Here is a 24,364-nt window from a genome sequence, read left to right as displayed (position 1 = left end):
TCACAGAGCCAGCTGCGTCAAGTCAGCCACAAACAGCCGCGTGTATACCGGAAACCAAGCGATTTGGACTTCAAAATAAAAGCATAATTTGCCGCAACAAGCGCCAACTGCAGTTTTATTTAGTCTGAAAAACTGGCTGACTAAAAATAACACAATCAACAGACACAGGATCAACTGCATTGTTGTTAGGCCAATATATTTCAATATTTATACATACCTCCATTTGCAGGATACTACTTCACACATGTCATTAAATTATGAATTGGTGACTTTTAATGTTTAATTAGGCATTTGTAAGACTTCAGTCGAGTTTGTTCACTAACAACTTGGTGTGTCATATTGAATATGTGCAATGTGTTAGGCCTTTTGAACCTGATTCTTAATAGAATTAAGTATTAATTGACTGAGTAAAACATTTAAAAGTAGTAAAGTTGATTTTTGTTTCACTGTTTGCAAAAAATGAAATGCTTTAGAAATCATTGTAAAGGTTTATAAACATCATCAGCTGCAACGTTACAATTAACAATTGCTCATTAAATGGTTTATAAAACATGTCATAGTTTGTTAGCAGTGAAATAACTATTAACTAAAGTTGAATTAACAATATATTTACCATTTATTAGTTCTGGTTATTGTAAAATGTTACGAAAAATTTAATATCAGCTTATTTTGATCTACGGAGCCCTAAAAGTCATGTAAGGCGATATTTTTTTATCTTGTGTGCACAACTGAATATCCTTCGCAAACAAATTATCTTGTTTGCATACGTTTAAAAAATGCTTTTGTTGTTTTGGACTTACATTAAATTGACAAATGCCGATACTGATCCACCACCGATATGTCAGTGGAAGGCCAGAATCAGCCAGTAACGTCGCCTGATAGATATATCGGTCAGCTCTAACCTGTATAAAACTGATTCAGTCATTTTCAACAAACATGTTCAGGTGAATTAAGATAACTGTCTGTTTAAACATTAACCAAGCTATTTGTCATGAGTCACAGAGGACCAAAACAGAGCTTAAAGGTTTTAATAAACACAAATCCAATATAGAGGAACTAGATAACAGAATCAAAGATGGCGCCCATTGAAACAAATGAGAGCGGTCTGAATGTAGAAGCAAAGCTAACTGTTAGCTAACATGTCAGCCATAGCAACCTCATTATCTGCTGTTGTATTCACACAGTGATTCTTTGAGCCCCTTCTTGCCCCACACTAGTCTTCAACCATTAATTTAAAGTTAACACAACTTTAAACATCACTTACTGAGGTGTTTTACTCGTGTCGGCCTCTCTAACCGGAAGTCGTGTGTCCTCACTCGCCGTCACTTGACTCTGGCCACTGAAGGAAAAACGGAGCAGAAGAGCGAAACATGGCGACTTCGAACAATCCGCGGAAATTCAGCGAGAAAATCGCTTTACATAACCAGAAGCAGGCAGAGGAGACGGCGGCGTTTGAAGAAGTGATGAAGGACCTGAGCATCACCCGGGCAGCGAGGGTAACTAACCCGCTTCTTCTTCGTTTATTTCCAACGAGCTGTCAGATATGCACGCAGCCAGGGCAGAATAGGTAAACAATAACAAACGACGCTTCCTGCCAGCTGGAGCCTTTTTCTCCCTCACGAATGACAACGAGCGGGAGCTGGCCGGAGGTAACAGCCCCTGTAATGTAGATATTAGTGACGGGGACCCTCGTCCGAAAAAGTTATTACAATTTTTGTCCCACGCAAGTGAAAGCAGAGGGGCGTGCATGCGTATTTGACAGCGCGCGTCCAACTGCAGCGATGATCCTCTTGCTCGTCTCGTGCACTCAGAGGAGGCGATTAGGTAAAACGATGATATCCACCACGGCAGAGACACACACACATGTTCACACACTGGATTATTAGTAGTGTGTGTGGCATGTATGGCGGGGATAGATGGTGAGGTGTGTTCGCACCGTGGCTTTGTAAACTTGTCTGACAGGTCCTCAGGCCTGTGTGCTCTGCAAACGTGAATGGCATTTTATACCAAAGATGAGTGCGAGCAGATTATGTGGAATTTAAGCCACATTCAATACAGGCCTCCAAAATAAATCCCACTGAGGCAGGGCTTCAGTGGTGACTGCTGCTCAGTGGAGGCATGATGGGCAGATAGATGCAGGCTGGGACTGCACAGCCAACATGGAGCCACTGCAATGCTTGTTGGACTGTGAATGCACATGTGGAAACACATCAGATTATGTCCTGTGACACTGAGCTGTTACAGGATTTTTTCTTTTAAAAGTTTAGATGTAGTCCGAACAACAGGGACAAAAAAAAGAAAACTCTTCTTGTATGTCTTTTCCTCAGAGGACATTTTGATTTGTCACCGTAGAAAAAGCACAGGGTTAAATGATAAAATCAACTAAGGCTGGATTCCATTTAGCTGCTTCAGTTTCAAGGTCCTGGTATAGAGAGGTGAATTCCTGCTCGTTCCAGTGGACCACCATGAGGCCTTGTATCAGAAAACATATGTATGGTAGTGAACGGTGAGAGGCAAATACGTTTTTCATCCAGTTTGTATTGTGCCATGAATGCACATATGTTTTTGTTAATTAAAAGATAATTTTATGAGTCAAGAAAGTGGCAGTTTGTAGTTGTAGTAACATAGTAAAATACCGGTGAACTACACTGTCTCGCTCAATGCATCTCCGGCACCAACATGGCCGTCACCTCGGCAGAGAAAAAGTATTAGAAAAGGTCAAAATCACAACAAGTCTGGTCGTATTGACAGCTGCTGTTATTTGAAAGAAAAGATAGTCGGTTCTGTGAGTTAGCTAATATGCAGGACCGGCTCGACGAGGTTTCGGTGAGAAACAAGGTGATGTGACTTATGTGACTGTCGGGTGTGTAATTTCTCTAATTGAGAATGTTCACAGTCTTAAACTGAATTAGTTTCATGACAAACTGCGACTTTCTCGAGTTGAAAAATTATCTTTTATATTGACAAACATCATATGTATAACTCGTGGCACAATTGAAACAGGATCAAAAAAGTTTGAAGTTAGTGTCCCCCTGGCTTCCTCAGCAAAAAGTAAACAGGATTTTTCAATTGTCTTTTTGATTATTGCAGAAAATAAACTTTGGCAAACACAAGTTTATGATACTTCGCAAATGAACAACACGATTATGATTATTGAAGCCTAAATGCGATCGCTAGAAGAATAAAAGCTATAGTTAGGCTATAAACAGACTACATCATGGTCGCATGACTTCAACGTCACCACCACTAAGCCTCCTACTACACTATGCAATACACACTTTACTGTAAACTGATCGATCTACAAATTGGAAAGATTGAGTCAGAGTAGTTAGCAGCTAAAGTTCGCCTGTCAAGATGGAGTAGTGAGCAGATGAGTCTCTGTGTTCAGCGTGATGACGTCAAATGTCCCTTCTGTAGTCTCATTTAGCCACTTGTTAGCAACTGCGTTTTTAAAGGCATGTAAATGCTTTAAAACTCACCAGTTGGGTATTTAATGACATATTTTATGTCATAGAACAAAACAAAAAAAATCTCTTAAGCTTGTGTCGACCACAGACCTTATTTCAGGCATCTAATCGAAAACCCACTGACCTTGAGACGAGGGAACAGGACGTGCAAAACTTCAGTCTGGGTGTTAGGACTCATTCCACTGTCACACTGTGTCAGGATTTACTGGGGCTGAACAGATTGTTAATGTCATTAGTAACATCTGTGCTTTACCTGCTGTGAAAAGACCTGTTTATGAAGCCTTAGCAGATGTTTGTCAACGATAAATGACTGATAAAATCACATTTGTTTAATTTTCAAGAAAAGAAAACATGAATCAGTTGTGTCTGAACCGCTGTGTTATTATAAATATGTATTTTAGGATGCGTGTCTAGACAGGTTAGTCAGAGAGCCCGTGTGTCATCTTGAACGGAGGCCCGTGGTTTCATTTTTATGAAACTGGCCTTTATTTTTATTAACACATAGACGAATGGTAGGAGGCTCTGATCTGAGCCAAAGTTAGACCTGTGGGAAGTAGGCCTCAGGTTTAGAGTTTCATCCCTTTGACCCCGTCACCGTCCCTCCCCTCTTCAGTCTTCCTCTGCTGTCTCTCATCTCTGTGTACCTCTCTGTGGGTGAAAAGATTAGGATTGGCCTCGTCCTGATCCGAATATGTTGCCATATGTAATCCTTTGTCAACAGAGTAGGTATGAATGTGGCTAAAGAAATAAACTGAGGTCAGAGGCTTATCAAAACACACCAGTGATATAGGCGTAGTAATTGTTATTATTAGATTTTCTGCTCTGCTGACAGTGGGCTTGCATGAGAAAATTTAATTGACCGGTTATGGGCTCTCTAATGGGAAATGGAACTGGAGGTCATTTTAGAATAAACACGGCTGTGAGGCGAGTTCACTCGAATTATCTCCCAAGTGCTTTACTTCCACCCTAAAGCCTCTTACCGTCTCTTCACATGTTAAAAAGTTATTAAATTCACATTGCTGGGATGACTGCAAATGTAGCAGCCAACATCAAACATTGCCAAAAGACATCTAGGGTTCATCTCAGTTAAATTCATGTGGTCTCCTCATTTAGTTTGCTAACGTCAGCAGATTTCTGTCTTCGTTCTGGCACTAGGAGAGGTGTGAAAACATCAATGAGCATGGGAGTTTCTGTGGTTGGCCTGTCAAGATCAATACTCTGAGTTGGACGATATATGATTCCAGAAATAATTATGATAAAATATATTATTGTCATTTTAAGAATATAGTGGTAATACAGTAGCATAATATGCCCGTACACACTCTCTAAGAACAATGAACTTTCTAATTCTTAATTTTTAGACATTATAATTGGGATATAAAAGATATTTGAATATCCTACATAGATAAAATAAAACCACATACCCAAAACAATAAGTAAAATGTGAAGAAAAGCTTAGATGCTGCGCCCGCTTCTTATAATGGGAGGGAAAACCCTGTGCATCATTCTGACGTCATGTTAAGAACCAGACTGATATATTGTTCAGCTGATATTATCAGCTGATGTGACCTATCACAGATATATTTGTATCTGTGTAGCTACAATAAGACATGCAGGCTAAGATATGAAGATAAGTCAATAACATAATTATCATGACAGGCCTGTTCAGTGGGGCAGTCATTAGAACACACACACACGACTATCAGTGGGATGGGAATGGGATTAATGTTGGATTAGTATAAAGGTGTATAAATATCCCCTTTGTTCGATCTTGCTGAAGTGTTCCTGTAGCGAGTGAACATCGAGCTGTCATTATTTAAAATATCATTGATGGCGGCCTGTGGTGTGCTTGTAGCCAGGTTATTGTTTTGCTGTCACTGCAGCATGAACTTGCTGTGACTAAGAAAAATCGATATCTGTTTCTTTTTGTCTCACCTGGTGCTGTTCTGCTTCCAGTTACAGTTGCAGAAAACCCAGTACTTGCAGCTGGGACCGAACCGCGGGCAGTACTACGGAGGATCTTTGCCAAACGTCAATCAGATTGGAAATGGCGCTGTCGATGTGACTTTTCAGGTGAGGGATTTTATTTTTTATTGTTTTGCATCTTTTCAGTAACATAAAAATACTGTATAGATGAAGACTTGTGTTGAACGTTGGCGAATGAATTATTAATGACCCCTCTAATAAAAAGTTTACATTGGCTTTTTTAAACACTGATTTTTTAAACACAAGATTCTTGTTTGCTGGGTTAAATGCTCTGCTACACATGAAGTGACATACGTACTGTTTGTGTAAGCAACAAGAGCACTTTGTTTAGAGTTATTAGAGCAGGCAGAGTAAATGTACCAATGCAGAGTCGACATTAGGTGTCTTACTACAGTATGGTGGACCTCACTCTCCTCTATAGAGCTCTTTGTCAGCTCTATCAGAGCTCCGTCCCAAAACAACACTTTGCTTGAAGAAGAGAATTCAACAATAACTTTGAACTTCACACACATCATGTAAACCATGTACGCAGATAAAGCAGTGACGTGCTGTGTTGCACCTAAAGTACACGGGCTATATTTTCTGTGTCAGAACAGTTTTGTTCCTTGTTGCCTCAAAGACACACTAAATGAGCAAGCATGGCAGTGAATTACCTGAAACAATGTTAACAACACAATGTTTTTGCCTAAAAGTATTTTCACCGGCTTCGAAGGCAGAAGAAACTGTTCGTAAAACAATTTAAGTCAAAATAGCAAGTTCATTCCACCATTTTCTAAATGTGAGGGGGGAAAAAATTGCTTTGTAATGACTGTTCTTGAAAATGAAAAGGAGATCGTTCTGAAGCCTGTGTTCTTTTGAAAATGACAACAATGGGTCCTCTTACCTTCGGAAAAAAAAAAATGCTTTTTTCATAGTGAGCATGACAAAAATTTAAGCTTAACACCAAGCCTGGCAAGGCTTCACTTTGTGTTGAAAATAGGGCTCAGATGAAAAAAAGCATTTTAAACGGTCTACAAAATATGCAGTTTTAGGCAATGTGATGGGGACCGTGTGAGGTCAAAGTAGATATTTATGGTGGCGAAAAAATTGCAGAATGTTATGTAACATTTGTTGGTGCAAGCTATTTAAGAACATATTTAACAAATTCTGCTTTTAAAAAGTGATGATGACAAAATTGGCCATTTCAAATAGCGGTGGGGACATGTCTCTAGCTTCTGCGGTGTAAAAGACTCAAGTAGGGGAAAGGCTTATTGAGATTTTCTTCACAGAAAGAGGATGGTGGGAGTTTTTACTATTGTTTCCTTTTGGACTCATTTCCCTTATGAATCAGCTGATGACTGATGGCCCAATGCAAATATTACTCAAGAAAATACTTTGAACAAATTTCACTGTAACGTTTTTCGTTGCAGTTTTTGCCCTGAGCTCTGTTGACATTCCTCTCTGCTCTTCAGGTTTAAGCTCTGTTGGATGAGGACAGTGTAACTGCAGCTAGGATACACAAGCTTGTGCAATACTGTCTTTAAATGAATGACTTGAGGAAAGGATTGTTTTTAATAAATGTATTCAGTGCAGCCCAATACTGATGAGAGAAAACCTCACAAAATATATTCACAATTTGATCAGTTGATTATATTTTTTTCTGTTTGTGTTTGCCAGACTTCAGGTCTTGACTCGAACAGATCAACACGACACCACGGGTTGGTGGACAGAGTCTACCGGGACCGGAACCGCATCACGTCACCCCACCGAAAGCCCCTGTCTATTGACAAACATGGACGCCAGATATCCTTACATACCATGAAGTCTTTTTATAATGCTGCTTATGTGGAAACTGAGGTTAGATACAGTTTCTTTAGAAGACCAGGTACTGTTTCTTTTTTCCTTCATTGCTATTCTCTATCTGAATCGCACAAAAAACAATAAAAAAAACCCACGGCTTTGTTGAAAGTCTGTCAAGCAGAAAGCAGTCAGATTTATACGCACAGCATTTGTTTATATAGTGATAGTAATTAAACTTGTGTGTTCCTGTTCTTAAAGGCAAAGTTGTTGGAAGTGACACAGGTTTTTAAAGCTTCCTGTGAACAAATAAATCCTCAATTTGCCTGAGTACTAATCATTTTCTGCCTCAAAACTATCTTTTCTGAAAGCACCACTGTAGCGTGTGGTGCCATTGTATTGTATCTGCTAATATTCAAATATTACCTTTCAATATAATTCAACGCGGTTCAACAGAACCACAAATGCTACAAACTACAAACTACAAATCCTAAATCTTAAAAAACACATTTATTACATGGCAACTTATATATAAAGATTGGTGCATGGAGGCATACAGTCTAGGTCTGGCTTAATAATTCATACAGAAATCAAAACTTTAGAGGCTACATGTTGTTTTATAGGGTGTTTGTGATCGTTGTGGTAACTCATGTGCCTAAATGTAGCTCATGGATGTCACAGATGTTTCTATGACATCAGCCTGTAATTAATTCAAGTCAAATTATGATGTTCAGTAGGAGCGTTTGTAATCAGCAGCATGTACAATGAGCAAGCCAGTATTGATACAAACATCAGACCGTGATGTGGAGTTCATGGTTCATTCATTAAACCACCAGCACTGTTAATTATATCTCCCCGTGTCGGAAGAATTCTCAGGAATTAATGCATTGAATCTGCCAAGACTGTCAGTCTCCAGCTGTATTTTCTTAACCCTCACTCTCACATTGACAGCTGTCCATATGGCTCAGTGTATCTGTCACCACCACCTGATACCAGCTGGAGGAGGTAAGACAGCCTCGTCTCTGCACGACTGTATATCTCATCTCTGTGTTTACTCTTTTTGTAATGATCATAATAAAGCCTTCACACGGCCCTCCATTATCATTCTGACTTCAACCGCAATGCTCTGCAATATTCATGAAGCTGCAGAGATCAATACAAGATACAACACATGGGAACATAACACAAGACTTAAAAATTCAAACTGAAGATGAAAACATGTTACATAATCACACGTTTAGTAGCTTTCACAGATTACCATCATGGAAACAACGCTGCATTTAGACTTCCATCTGAAGCCCGCATACAGACAGTATCACACCCAGGTTGTCATTTTTTCTTGTGAGAAAAATCAGACATATTCGATGTAGCTGTGACTGCTGTTGGCCTGTCACAATATATACGTGACCTCGATCTGTCTTGCTGACCTCAATATTGCTGGTTTCAAAACGTGTGTTTGTTTACATAAGAATGTTGTTTTGTTTACAAAACAACAACTTACCTAAAACAGTGACTCTAAGAATCTGAATTACACGTGAAATGTAGCGTCAAATTCTGTAACAGAGGTAACTTAAATAACTTAGTCTGATTAGATTAAGTTAATGCAGATTTATACATAAACCTTATGTGTTTGTTCAGTTATTACATTTAAAGTTAAGGTGAACTTCTACATAAACATAACGTGTTGTGTGTCAACTGCAATAAATCACACATCTAGTGATTTATTTGATACAAATTGACTCAACATGATAACATGTTATACTTAATTGAAATATATCATTATAAATAAGTCACTGTTTGAGTGTAGCTGGGTTTTAAGACTAGGATGCAGAACATGAAAGTGTTTTTTCACATTTAATTTATTGTTTTGTTTGTTGTTGTTTTATTTACTTAGGGTTAGATATTTTAATGTCTCATTATGAAGAATTAAAGGTTCATTGCTCTGGCAGGGTGTACGTGCATTATTATGCTATTATATTATCATTCTATCAGTGGCATAAAGAGGTTTATGACAATAATATAATTTATTGCTGTCGTATCTGATACACTATATCATCCAACGAAAGGTAGCTATCGTCACAGGCCTAGACTGCTGCACATTGCACATGATATGTCAAATGTGTGTTAGAGAAAGTGTTTTTTTGTAACTTATATTTCAATCAGCATGTGGTTGTGGTAATTGTGGTTATACCTGCCTTGAAATTCGATACGATACGACATGAAACGATACGATACGATACGATATGATTTATTGTACCTGTAGAAAAATGCTGTACACATATAACTGCCTCCACAGTGGAGTTAATAGCAAAAAAAACATAAACAGAGCAGCACATAACAACACAAATTACACCAATTATTACTGTACACATTGCACAATTTGTATAAAATGCTTTTGTTTTCAACGTGCTGTACAACGTTGTGGTTGAGTGACAGATATATTTCTGTGCTTTTCAACATGTATTTGTTTCTTAGATTTTTCCATACAATGCACTGTGTGATTTTTTATTTTTTAATTGTGCTGCAGGACAAACTCTGACTCAGCACTGCACCAGAGCACATTAACTCCTGCCCAGCAGGCCTCTTTCACTGGAGGGTCACAGGAGCTGCAGCCAAAACGAGGTAAACAGTATCTCAAAGAGTTTTCATCGGAAAGTTGTTGATTAAACTTTTGTTTTTTTTAATAAATCAGGATACATTAGAGCATGCTCAGAAACGTATCTATTAAATATTAACCAGAAGGATGAGTTACGAGTTAAAGTGTAAAACTAACCAACGAGTCAGTTCAGGTGTTTATTATCTGCAGTGGGTGATAGTGGAAGGATCTGCTCTGTTGTAAGTCTGTGTCTGTTTTGTGGTGTTGTGCTGATTTCTCTCTGTGGTTCATTCAACTGGCCTCCAGTGTCTGATGAAAAGGTTTTGAATGTGGCTTTGAAGGCAGAGGAGGAAAATGACTGCTGAGAGGACGGGGTGCATCCAAGTGTCCAATGAATTTTTACTGCTAATGGCCGTGTGAGGCACATTATTCTAATTTGAGGAGCCTTTTCATTTGAATTTGTATAAATCTCCTTGGAGACATTTTTTGTTTTTTGCCCATTACTGCCATTCAGTAATGTCAAGTGTTTAATCTTTCTTAATGTCACACTTTCTTTTTTTCTTCTTCCTTCCTGTTTTTCTATTACCTCCCTTCGTTCTTTGCATGTGTTCACTTGATTGTATTAAACGAGGACATGTGGGCTGTGATTATTATAAGCTCAAGAAGGCTGGACATCTGAAAACACAGGAGACTGAGGACTTTTTGTTGTTGTTTTGGCTATTTCTCCATCTCTGTAGTTCTCCTGCTCACTGTACCAGGTGTTGAGGCACTCACACAAGAGGGTGATGAAGATGGACAAGAACAGAACTGGGAGTGCAAAAAGGTGGAACATTTACAAACATGTAAATGTGTTTTTTTACATAATTTCTCAGTGGTCTTTTAGCTGTTAATTATGTTTTCATCCTTTAGGACATTTCAAGGTCCAAGCCCTGCAAAGTTCCAGGGATCCAGTGAGTATTTTTACGGGTTTTCCCATGTAGAACTGGTCTGAGGAAATGTTTTTTTTAAAGGAGCTTTTTAGTTTTTTTCCTTTACTTCAGTGTTTTATTTTGGTTCTTGTGCATGTTGAAGATCTTGAAAGTTAAAAAGGTCAGTGTCCACACCAACAGAAGCTCCTCTCTCCCACAGAAAACACTGCTCCTCAAACGCCCCGTCAGTAGTCCCGCCTTTAATTCTGTGACTTTGTGACATCACACTATGTCACCATGTCCATTATTTGCATAATTTATGCCTAGCAGCTAGTCTGGCAACTAAGACTTGATTTAGCACAGCTGCTTGTTATTGTTAGCGGTGCTAGCTCAGGCATGAGTGAGATGACCAATCAGAGCAGACTGGGTATTCAGGAGGAGGAGCCTGAAGGAGACAGGAGCTAAAACAGAGCATTTTAGACGGAGGGGGAATACAGTGCTGCAGCACTGGACAATATTAGAAAACTGATTAGTTTTTTGATCACTAAAACATGAAAACCTGTTTTAGTAAAAACCCAAAATAATATTATGAACCTGATAATTATCATAATATGTCTCCTTTAACTGTGGCTTCACAGTTATAACGGATGGTGAGGTGAAACTGGTATTCAAGGGCATACAGGGAGCTGTAACAAGTATGAATTAAACATAGCTTTAAATTGAAGCCATCTGACTGTAATCAAACATCATTTGCATTTACATCTCTAGCGCCAAAGTAATAAGAGCGTGGAGCCAAAGCATTTGCAAAAGTACCACTGGCCAAATGCACCAAGTCCAAATATTTCCGGAGTTGTTTGTATTGGAAAACATTGTCGAGCCAGCTGATCTCATGAGTATGTTCGGCTCTTTAGTCACTGAGCACGTCTGTTTTCTGCAGCATATTTCCGTCTCCGGAGCAGCAGTTGACCACTTCACTAAAACCAGCAGCCCACAACACTGGCGGCTCTCTTCCTGACCTGACCAACATCCAGTTTCCTCCTCCGCTGCCCACCCCGCTCGACTCAGATGATGCAGCAGCCGCCTCGTTCAGCTCCTCCAACAGCACACAGACCCTGGCCAACACGCAAGGTAACAGTGGCACGCTCACATTGAACACTCTCCCGGAGTTATGTGCAGCATATTCATGACTTCTTCATGATATCTAGCACTCTCTGGTGCCAGTTTCTCTGCGTCTCTACAGTATGTGTGTGCTTTTATAAAACTCCTTCCTTATGCCGACTCTGTGTGCTGGGTAGGAGTGAACACATCTCAGCCCACAGTAACCATGGAAATACAGCCTGGGCAGGACAACATGGTTCCTCTCATCCTGAATGCAGGAGACTCCCACCAGCTCTCCCCGACGTCTCCACCTCTCACCCTCTCTCAGGTACAGCCTCCGCTCTCTGCCCTGACCTCGGCTTTACCAAGAAAATCAATCATACAGGTTTAATTGGTTTATTGAATGTTTGATTTACATTATTTTCAGACAGTGATTCAGGTTGACCTTTTGTTATGAGGTCATGTTTGTAGTGTAGAGAATACCCAGAATGAAACATTTTCCAATAGGTAGATATATAATAATAGATTTGAATATTTTTATCTTTATCTTAGCACATTACATATATTCTTTATACTGTAAAGATATTTTAACCATATCTTTTATTGTAATTGCTTCTAATCTATGTTTATGACTCTTGACCACTGCAGTGCTTTTTTTCTTTCTCCTTATCTTACTGTGTTTATTGTCATGCAGTGAAGTTACCAAGCCAAATTCCTTGTATGTCAAAACCTGCTTTGCAATAAACCTGATTCTGATTCTGATATCAGTCAACTGAGCAGGCTACAAATGTTGGAATAAATGCGTTTCCCATAAAACATCAGAACCATGCGCCTTATCTTTTCCCGTGCTCCCCGCAGGCGGCCATCAACGCCATGAACCTCGAGCAGCAGCTGTCCCAGTATGCCTTCTTCAACCAGCAGCCGTCGTCCCAGAACCACCAGGGCCAGCAAGTGAGTTTCTCCTCCAGCATTTTATCCACAAAGGCTGACAGCTGACACATGGAAAAGATTTAACAGCTGGCTTGCGCTTACATATTTTTTCATTTTGGGGATGATTTGAGCTCAGTGGGAGGATAATGTTAGTTAGTTAGTATGCAGTAAGGAATTAAAACTTAAAGTAAGTTGTAGATTGTAAAATGTCAAGCACAGGCTAGTACGTTCAAACACACCAAAACACTGAGGGTAAAAATGGGATTGGTTAGTCCTGTGAGTGAGGGTCGTGTCTTTTTCTTCACAGACGTCTCATAGTCTAGTTAGATTTTCTGTTTTTGCCACCGTCTTTCCCATATACGTATGTCTATTAGTTCCTTAATTCTTGCCATCTTGCGATCACAACTATTGATGAAACAATGTTCAGGCTTGTGCAATTATTGCAGTTTTTATGCAATAACAAAATGGTCCCATTGGAAGAAAGCGTGATTTTACCAATCACTGCTGTTTAATGCAAAAAATAGTCCAATTAGAAACTACCGTTTCTTACAGATATTATTAACTCCAATGTAGACTTCGTAAGCAGCAACAATGATTCGGAGACTGTGCTCTGTAATTGTTCAGTAAAGCTGAGTCAAATATAAACGACTGCAGCCAGCAAAACCTTTTCAAGAGTTACTGCAACAACATCCAGATGTGGGCAGACTGTAAGTAAAAGAGTAAAATAATGGACACTAAAAATAAAAATCAGACTCCCTGTTGTTCATAAAGACTATTTCCTGACCTTCAAGTACTTTTTCTGTTGACTAAGAGGATCGTGAAAAGTCTTGTACTCAAACAATTTGACTCAACAAGGCCCAACTTTATGTCACAGTTTCTAATTCACAGATTGGCCTACGTGCAGGATCCCTCAACAGAAAATGGGAAATTCTTAAGTAGAAAGCAAAAGCAAAAATAAATCTGCTCATTAACATGTAGCGCTACAATCTATCACTTTGCCTCAGCACTGTGGAAACTCCTCTCTTTCCTTGGATCAACACTTCACTTCATCTTCCTGCAGGGATGTACAGTAGCAGCAGCCTCAGAGATGTCTTATTCTGAGTAATGTTGTGTTTTCTTCATACCGTTATCAATATTTGAACATGAGAACCATCTATTAATGATTTTTTTATGTTTATTTTGACATAATCAGATAATGTGAACCCGCCAGGATTCTTTAAATCTATTGTGACAAACATATTTAAACATTATAAAAAACAAAAACATTAGTGTTAACCACAGTAAGAAAAATAAAAAGATAAAAGTAAAGTTTGTATTGTAAAACCATTGGAATTTACATTACTATGAATTGTAAACAAATAATACAACACAAACATGTTTTTAATTAATTTATATACCTTTGCAGCGCCGCTCATAATCTCTACATACCTGCCAACATACTATAAAAGCAGATACTGATAAACTGTATCTGTGATGAGTTAATATTAAAACTATTAAGTGCTACTTGATGAGTACATGAGGTCTGTATCTTTTTATGACTCAGCTCTTTATCTTGCAGCAGACTGGTCTGGTCCAGCTGTCGTCCTCTGTGAACTCCTGCTCCACGTCAGACAACCAGCAGACGTCCTCGCCAACCAACATGACCATAGACATGAACACGGTGAGCACATCTGTCTGCATCACATCAGTGTGCAGCGCAGTGATGACTGGCACTTCTTGGATGATTCTCATGCAGTTAAATAGAAAAGTCCGAGTTGTATATCAGAAAAGAAAAGAAAACTGTACCTTTCTCTTTTTGTCAACATTCATACTTAAACACAAATCTTCACAGTCGTAGAATTTATTGTTTTACTTTGCAGCTTTTGCACAGAACTTTAGACAAAAGCTCCCAAATTAACACATGAAATAAAAGCACAACAAAAGGTGCAAAATGCTTTTGCGAGGCTCTGCACGTCCTTCAGTTCTTGGCTCTCGCTGCTCTACTTCTGTTGCAGTGGGAATGTGTAACTGCAGAGATGAAGTGGCCTACATTCTCCTGGTCTCAGCTATAGACTTTGCAGTGCGGGGTCAGGTGAAACATTGTTAGGAGACACAGCTTAGACTTAACTTTCTGTAGTTCAAGCCTATTTTATGAACTACTCTTCTTTTAAGAAATAGAAAATCAGTTCCTGGAGAGTTGGAACAGGTTTACTCCAGGAATTATCATTGTACTAGTTTATATCTGTATCTAGAGACCTTGAACTGCTTTATCACTTCTCTATCTCATGCTACCAATATTTTGATTGCTACCAATCATTCTGATAGCTTATCTATAAATAGATTAGGAATGTGGAGGTTTGAACTCCTGTTGGCTTTTGAGTGATAAGAGATTATCAGTCTTGTTTGATACACCTCCAAATCTGAATTATTTGATAGTTTATCTGTTATTTATTATGATATTAGTAACTTTGATGTTTTTCTTTCCACAGTTATGATTGTGCATTGTTTAAGCCAAATTTGATTTGGTGATTTGCTAGGCGAGTAGATATGATGGAACAAAAGAAAAGAGAGCCGAGTCGCTTCTCCCTGATCCTCCAGTTTACAGTGTTCGCTCGCTTAGCTTGGATTGCTGGCAACATTTTTCCTCTCCTAATTAATCCCCTGTAGTTTTCTCTGTTTCTCCCAGCTCTTCTTCCAGTATTATTAATGCATTGATGGGACACGTAGCACATGGTGTTCACTGCTGTAATTATTTTATTATTATTTCGGCACTAGAGGCTAGTTTTCTGGGTGACCATTGAGGATTGACACTGCCAAAAACAAAAATAAACAAATAAATGGCTCAATAAAGTAATTAATATGCCACTATGTAACAAATGTTCTGTACCAAATCATAAAATGTGACATTGATTGATATTTCTGCTTTAATTTGCTTCTCTATTTATTTACCTTTTGTATTGAACCATTTCTTTATTTCTTTATTTATATTTGATTTTGGCAGTTTCAGTCCTCCATCAGTAAAAATCCATCAGTGAATATTTTAGTGATTCCTCAGTCAGGGGAACCTACTGAACTAATGCCAGCAAAACTGGTTACCCGACAGCACCAGAGACACATGTAAGACACAGACCGCCAATAAAGGACATCCTCCAGTGTGAATAACTCAAACGTGTCCTCTTGTATCAGGCCTCCTCCCTCCAACAGTACCGCAGTAGGGTCGGATCCTCTGCCAATCAGTCTCCGACCTCCCCCGTCTCCAATCAAGGCTTCTCACCTGGAGGCTCGCCTCAAGTAAGGGCGTGTGAACTGGCGGGCCGCTGGCTCGCTCTGTATAAACGTCACCGTCCCCTGCATCGTAGTTCTGTGGTTATCGTTGCCAAGTAGGACTCTGTGGCTGCCCCCCTACAGCTGCTTGTATTGTGTTGACATTAGCAGATCTGGGCAAAACAAAAAAACAAAATCATTTTCAAGCACTTGAGCATGACAGCTATTTTGTTTTCCATCTTAAAGTGAGTAAATGAGTGAGTTATTGATTTACCTATTTAGTTAGTGTATTGCTTCAGTAAATATATAAAGTGGGAAAAGGACAAAAATGATGGTAATAAGTGTTGTAGCAGAAAATTCACAGGTGTTTTTCTTTCAGTGGAATTTTCCAACATGCGCAACACCATAATAAATGTTAGTGTTGTTCCAATAACAATACCAGAATAGAAAAATGCCTCCGTTACTGATAAAAATGCTGAAATCAGTGCATGCCTGTGACAGGACCCTGCTACTCCCCTGTTTGCAAATTGACAGATTTTTTTTGCACTAGTAGCAAATATCCGTATTTGGCAAACAACTTGTGTAACTTCAATGTCAGCAACTTGACTTTCTGTCAAACTACACAGAAAGAGCCCACATGGTCGATCTTTTTTTTCACTTTCACTCGGCCCACCTGCAGCACTGAATTATGGTCCAGAGTTGGTTCAGATCTGGTAGCCAGATTTGGTAGTCATAATCTTTTATAACCAATCATTTTCATTTTCATTTTTTAATGATAGTGAGACCTAGCCTGATTAATAGCCTACCTTTTCATTGTATAACTTCTGCAGGTGGTGATTGACAGTGTTGAGTTTGAGTGACCAAAGTTAGTGTCGATCGCCCCTAGAGTCTTAATCCGTCAAAATGACAGACAGCCTTAAGAGTTTCCGTCATTGTCAAAAAAAAATTCAGTCAATGACAGTTTTTCGGTTAACGTCTCTGCTACCTGAGGCCCATAATTCATTCAAGTGGGAAAGAAAACTCTATTCATTTCCTGAACGTATTTGTTAAGGTTCTACAAAGGCTGGTCAGGCCATACAAAAAATCATATTACATCCATACAACTTCAGGAAGGAAAAAATAGTATCAGAACATCTCTAATTAATGTTCTTAATTACACCTGTGGTTTTCATGCTGTGATCAAACTAACATTGTCGAGTATTCCTGGAAACATTCGGGGAGACAAACAACTTTATTAACATGCTAACTCCCACAGGAAAACTGTAAGTCTCAATGTGCAGTGTTAAAAACGTGTCATAATATGATTCAAGTAAAAGTACTGATTCGTTGTGAAGCGTACAGAGTCCCTGTTTTGCCCAGATCTGACCACCAGTCTCTTTAAACACTCAGTGTCATTGATGTGTTGTTATGTAGCTGTGTCCCTGACTGACCTCCCTTCTCTGCTGCTTTTGTGGTATTTGCGTTGCACCTCCACTGTTTCCTCCCCAGTCTTGCTATATAAGACTCTGTGCTGGAGTTTGTTTTCTTTTGTATGTTCACCAGATCTTTGTGTTCACTGTGGTTTTTGCACCAGCATGGGGATTTGAGGTGGCATGAAAGGGGAGATGGTAATCCCCTCTTGAAGCCTTTTTTTTTTTTTTTTCTTGGAAGAGAAGCTGTTAATCACTCCCATGGTTGAATCTCAACAAACTTAACCTTGCTTGCAGGGAGGTGCTTTAAGATAAACTAAACACACCCAAGGTAAACATGGATCAGAGTTGTTAATCTGTGTCAGACTCAGTATAAGCATTTTGAAACCCTGGCAAGGAAGTGCGACTGTAAATTATTTACTGCTTTAACCTCCCAAAAAGCATTCCAACATGTAAAATATATAGAATGAGGTCAGATTATTTAAAAAAGATTTGCTTCTGCTGAACTGTAAGTGTGACTTTGTGTGTTTGAGATGCTGAGGAAGAGACAGTGATGATATACGTTGTGTGAATGCGTTCTCCCCGTGTTCGTCCTGCTGTTTGCTTCCTCAGCTCGACTCTCTCTGGAGCTGAAGTGGCTCACTCGTAGTCCTGAGGTTATCCACAGGCTAAACCACAACCGACAAGCTGTGCGCTCTATTATCCTGCTCTGCCCTGTGGGGACATCTGCAGCACACACAGATAATTTGGTTTTGAACTAGGAGGAGCACGGGCTGAGAATATGATCCAATTACTTATACATTAAGAGGCCACGATGAAACAGGAGAACTTCTGCTGCTGGTTCAGCGAGGACATTCAGATGAGGAACTTGAAGAGAATTAGCTCGCGCTGGATGAGTCAGTGGAGGGAGAATCAAGTCACAAAGGGGATTATATTTTCAATGATTCCCTTTATTTCATGTGAATTTCTTTCCATTTGGTTGGTGTTAATTAAAACACTCAGGCCGGAGCGCAGCAGAGGACGCTCGTGCTCCCGTCCTTCTCTCTAGCTGACCGATTTATGACATTTGATGAGTTTCCATCTGTCAGTATTTAGTGTGTGTTGACCTTTGTGGTGCGAACCTTTGTGATGGCATGTGGGATCTCATGTTTCTTATTCCGGCAGTTAATTAAGTCTCTTATTTATTTATTCCTTTCACTGATTTGTTAATATAACCGGTCATTAAATTAAGTTCCTGATTATGCACCAGTTTCCATAATTTCTAAGTGTTTCAGAGATAGAAAAATGCTGCCAAAGTGGGTGAAAACATTTAAGTAACACTCCATGAAATATTCAAGCATAATTCCTTGTGATTGTGGATGTTCAGTGTGCCAGCTACATCTGTATATCACAGCAAACACTGTAAATAATGCAAGATTCAGCAAATGTTGCAGGCTTTCGTTGCTTCTGAATCATGTGTTTACTACATGACTGTTTACATATTTTACATATTAGAGTCACAGGGTCGGAGACACTGCTGTTGAGTTCTTGAAATGTTTTGGCATTTTGAGCACCACAACACGAGTGACATCTAGTTCCATTATATTTAAGGGAAGGCAGACATTTCTACAGCCGATATCTCCAAAGCTCGGCAACTCAATCCTAAACAATCTAGATGGATAAATAGCGCTATGGGTAAGAGGAAAAATATGTATATTTGATTTTAGGGTGAACATAGCAACCTTTCTCTTCTCTGCAGTGTATACACAAATATTGTGTTATACACAGTAGGGCATTCACGACTACATTTTAGTAGTAATCAACTGATACCATAAAGTATTGGAATAGCCGGTTAAACGCAGGAGATTTATCATGTTTTTTTCACCCAGTAACAATGATAAAGGATTAACTAATGTAGGCAGGACCAACCTGAATTGAGGTTACTTGCACGGGTAGCAGGGAGTCTTTCCTTCTCTAAACAACTTAAATTATGTTTATTTAACGGGGGCATGATGTTTGTGATCATCAACGAATGAAGTTATGTTCACCTTCTTGTTGTCAAAAGCTCTGAATATCCTACTACGATGCATTTTGTCACTTATTTCTTCCTGGTGCTCAAACCTCTGATGAAAAAAATGTTCAGCACTTTGTTGTTCAAGTCTCGTTGCTGCTTTCACTGTGTCCTTTTTATCCTCCACATTTTATGTTAAATGTACACCCTCTGCAGCCTGGATGAAGAATATTCATAGTTGATGGTCCGCACTAGGTTTTTTGTTCTTTCTTGTACCCAGAGTCTGATTAAACAGATTCGGCCTGTTTGTTGTTGCAGCATAACTCCATACTGGGCAGCGTGTTCGCAGACTTCTACGACCAGCAGCTGCCATCCATTCAGGCCAGCGCTCTCTCACAACAGGTCAGACAAAAGCCTCCGTGTCCATATTTAGTTCTGCTCCTGCTTCACAGTGACTACACATTCGAAACAGCAGCACCCGTCGTGATGTTTCTCTCTGTTGTGATCGCCAGTTGGAGCAGTTCAACATGATCGAAACCCCCATCAGCTCCGACAGCCTGTACAACCAGACCTCCACCCTCAACTACTCCCAGGCACTTATGATGGGCTTGACTGCCGGCCATTGCAACCTGCAGGACTCGCAGCAGCTGGGCTACAGTAACCATGGCAACATTCCCAACATCATCCTCACAGGTGCTTGGACATATCATATGGCTCGCTTAAGTCTTACAGCTGGAGGCTTGTAGAAAGCTGCACCACGCTGCTGCTGCTGCTGCGCGTGTTAAAAACCTTTTGTAGAGATTACCAAAATCACAAACCAGAATGAAGCTTGTGCTTTATATTGGCTCGAATGTCTTGATGTAGTGACAGTTTCTCTGAAACTGCGTCAACAAAAGCAAAGTGTTATAAGCTTCACAAAGATATGACTCATTGCCAGGCTGCTATAATGCATTAATAGACCGGCTTTAAATGGCCTGGTATTGTTGTTAATCTGCCACTCATCGATGGGAGAATAACATATTTGAAAGGCAATCTAGTAATGAGTGATTGGGTCAGCTCTGAATTGGTGTAAATGCGACATATCCCACACTTGGCTGCAAAAGCACCGCATTTATATCGATAAGAAGAAGAAGAAAAAGAAAAATGAGAAGCTTTACTCGTAAAACATCTTTTCTTACAAGAAAACAGCTCAAAGTGCCTTAAAACAAAGGAATTACATGCACCAAGTGCTTCACGTGAAGACACTGGAAAATAAAAACCCACTCATTGATTATTGAAACAAAAATAAAATAAATGAAAAACAAAATAAAAAAATGAATGAAAAATTAAGAATAGCATAAACAGAATGCATAACATCAAGTAAAATACAACTAGTGCAAAGTAAAGTCTCAGAGAGAGTTTCAGGCATGTATCTCTAAAATCTGAGCTAGCTGAAGGCCAAAGCGAAGAGATAAGTTTTACAGCTTCCTTTTAAAAAAAAAATGGATCAAGATGGCTTTCCTGATATCTTGTGTCAGTGTGTTTCAAAGCATTGGGGCGTAATTGACAAAGGTTGCATCCCCGATTTTCTTTTGGGTGTTGTGGGAACCTCTGAGAAACGAGCAGCAGATGATCTATCAGGAAGATAGTGAACAGAAGAGTTATTCTCTCTAAAGGAACGCACAGGCACCATCCTGACTTGGCTTTCAATCAGTCCACAAGTTAGAGTAACTTCCCAAGAAGACTGAAAAGAAGAGACGATGTAAAAATCATTTTGGTGGGCAAAATCTATGTTTGAGTGACAGATAAAGCAACAAAAAATGCTGCTCAAATTCATAACTTAAAGTCTTGCATTTCTACTTATAAACCTATTAAAAACATCTCCACACATGTATTACATCATACATAACAATTCTCTAATGTGTGTCTGACAGGGTTTGTCCAGAAAAAGAGGATAATTACCACATTGAATTCTTTGGTACACACTTCTTCACCCTTCTTCCACAATATGAATAAACAAAAAACGTTCACATAAACAAATGTTTCACAAGTTTACCTGCTGGACACGAGATGTCTCCTACTTCACTGTAAAGTCAGTGTCTGTGCACTGGAGGCTTCAAGTTTCCACATCACACTTGTTGAATGCTGAATAATGGACTAGTGTCGGCTTGCAAACTATTGTGTCACAAATCCTGCTCGTAGCCCCGCCTCTTAAAATCTGAATTTCAGTACATCATTCTACTCAGTGAAGCTCAAACATTCAACTGTAGGATCGAGAAGAAAAACACATTTGACTGGAGGGGAACATTAAAATCTAATAAATTGTATTTAACAGGATTTTTCAGCCCGCTGAGTTTTCCCCTCAGTTGTTTTTGAGTCTCCAAGTCTGTTGTTAACTCTCTCTCTGCTGAAATGTGTAATTAAGATGTCAAGATGTCAAGCTTCTTACAGCCAGTTATTATCACATCATAACCCAGACTTGTCAACAGTCTGTCCCTTCTTGTTGCCGTTGATTTTTGTCCTTGATTTTAACCAGTGAGTCTTCACCTCACAGAGACAAACATCTGCCTCCTGATGCCTTTAACAACTAATAATTCCTGTAACTTGCTGTCTTGCTTTCTGCTCAGTAAGTGGAGAGTCTCCCCCCAGCCTGCCCAAGGATCTGACCGGCTCGCTGTCCACAGACGTCAGCTTCGACATCGACTCCCAGTTCCCGCTGGACGATCTTAAAATCGACCCGCTGACGCTCGACGGCCTGCACATGCTCAATGACCCGGACATGGTCCTTGCCGACCCCGCCACAGAGGACGCGTTTCGCCTCGACCGGCTCTAACCGCAGCTCGTGCACAGGTGTGTGGACGCTGCCGGGGAGAAGTTTGCATCTGGGAGGGGGGATTTGTAGACCTCTTCAGCGTCGATTACACACCAACCCAACCACAATCAAAACCCACAAGAGAGCTTTTAAAAGAACTGATCAGAAATGAGTGAAGACTGCTGCCGGCCTCGCTCCTCTTCAGGAGGTGGTCTGCGACTGACGACAGTGGAGTTACGGTATGAACGATGTTCACGGTTCTGTCACTACTATTTCTTTTATGACACATCCAATTATGATTTATTTTCCATTGTTTTCATTTTGAGGGAGCTTGATCTCGTGGGCAGAAGGAGCCTGGTCTCTTATTCTCCATCAATGACTGACGAATCTACAGTACACTTATCACTCACCTAACGTAGAGTAGCTTGATCAAGTTTAACCTCCCTCCGTTCCAAGTGGCTTGTTCTCTGCATCCAGTCTGGAGATTACTTTAGTGCTACTTCACGTGTGGTTTGTCATGGAAGCCAAAGTCAGGCCTGGTTTGATTTTATCCCAAATTTTAACTTAAGTTTGAGTGATGGCGGGTCATTATTTTGCTGCCTGAGTTCTTTATAGGAGACCCTGAGTTTTGATTTCCCCACAGTAAATAGCCGTCATCAGTTATGCATGAAATCACAAATCACTGTGCATACTTGTTTTGCCTTAATAGCTTGACATTTTGGTTTTCATGCAAAGATGACTATTATGTAAATGAGAGAAAAAAAAACATTTTAACTGTCAAGTAACTTGTACTGTTTTACAGGTGGTTTGGCCTACGTCGTTCACAGTTGCATTACTGTATTTTTGAGGTGTGCTGATCTTTATCCATCACTTCATCCATCGTCACTACCGCATCGTATTTCATTTATCAGTCAAATCTTAATGGATAAATGAGTTTCTTTGTCATGAGATAGATGTTTACAGGCTTGTTTTGTTTTATATTTTACATGTACAGAATGTGATTAGATTTTGCGTAATGGTATCTATGCAAAACTACAGCGATCGATTTAGGACTGTCAAACGAAACAGCTTACAAATGAAACCCTTACAAAAGGAAGCCAATGTGCACGATTCTTACAGAACGCACAGCGATGGTGCCATGTTGTGTTTCTTTTATACGTTTGAAACATGTTTCTTTCAGACTAGTAACGGTGTCGAGTAAAATAAAAAGGCTCAGTGAGTGTGGCACACAGTAGAAACTCTCCTGGATTACTCCCAAAGATGTGACCTCAGTGTAGTTGAAATATATATATTTTTCCAGACAATTGAACTGCCTCTATACTAGAACAGCATTGTTGATGCAATGAGAATGTATTTAGGTCACATCTGTACAGTTGTGTTGTTGCCATCTTGTCATCCTCATTGCCTCTCTCATATCTAGCCTTTATGTACTGTAGGACCAAATATATTTCACCTGTTTGTTCTCCCTGCGAAGGAGATATGGAGTACTGTTTTAAGTTTTACACATTATGTTTTGTTTCCTTGGCACTACAGTGACACTGAATATACGTTTCCTCGACATGCTCGTGTTGTCTGCGCCCTTTATCGATTCGTTCCGTGTCCCTCCGCTCTTTGGTTTGGCTTCGTGCATCTTGCTCTTCAAAAAAATGGTCAAAAATGTCCTCTGTGAAGTTTCTCAGTGAGTGGATTCATTCATAACCACGTCCCGTATCTCATATTGCACTTTATGCATTTATTTAAAACACTGATTAATGAGAGTTTATATACCAAACCCCCTCCCTGTGACTGTTATGTGCACTGGACCTGTTTTGCCCTGTCTTTGATTAAACTTGCCTTCTTGTACAAAAAAAAAAGAAATATGAAAAAAAGCTAAATTATAGTTATTTTTGAAAAGTCATATATGAATAGTCTATTTAAAAGAGCTGTTTTTACCTAATCAGTTAGTACTTTGTTAGCTGTCTACTGTTACACAGTTTTTCCTAAATTTAGGGAAAACGTTTGTATTTGGGGACAGTGGTGATCAGAGGTGTGTCGGTCGTGTTCCTGCGCTGCAGCTCTAAACTAGAAAAATGCGTATAATTAATCACTGATCAGCAAACTAAAGGAGCACTGTGGAGTTTTGGAGAAGAAATTCAAACTCAGAATTTTAATATTTACAATATTAATGAGG

The 24,364-nt window shown here is 39.5% G+C and overlaps 1 protein-coding gene across 1 annotated transcript; it reads left to right on the top strand.

The window, feature by feature from the left end:
• Positions 1 to 1,328: 1,328 nt before the first annotated feature.
• crtc1a (CREB regulated transcription coactivator 1a) lies at positions 1,329 to 24,034 on the top strand. The gene is made up of 14 exons (XM_073491409.1): positions 1,329 to 1,496; positions 5,424 to 5,540; positions 7,110 to 7,235; positions 8,173 to 8,234; positions 9,757 to 9,851; positions 10,563 to 10,648; positions 10,735 to 10,775; positions 11,671 to 11,861; positions 12,029 to 12,159; positions 12,690 to 12,782; positions 14,320 to 14,421; positions 19,722 to 19,805; positions 19,916 to 20,096; positions 22,010 to 24,034. The coding sequence occupies exons 1-14, from the start codon at positions 1,371 to 1,373 to the stop codon at positions 22,213 to 22,215; spliced, it is 1,641 nt and encodes a 546-aa protein (XP_073347510.1). The 5' UTR covers positions 1,329 to 1,370; the 3' UTR covers positions 22,216 to 24,034.
• The last annotated feature ends 330 nt before the right edge of the window (positions 24,035 to 24,364 follow it).

This window comes from Pagrus major, chromosome 21, assembly GCF_040436345.1.
Source record: "Pagrus major chromosome 21, Pma_NU_1.0".
Classification (NCBI taxonomy): Eukaryota; Metazoa; Chordata; class Actinopteri; order Spariformes; family Sparidae; genus Pagrus; species Pagrus major.
The sequence above is the reverse complement of the archived record's forward strand: the minus strand, read 5'-3'. Positions and strand labels throughout refer to the sequence as shown.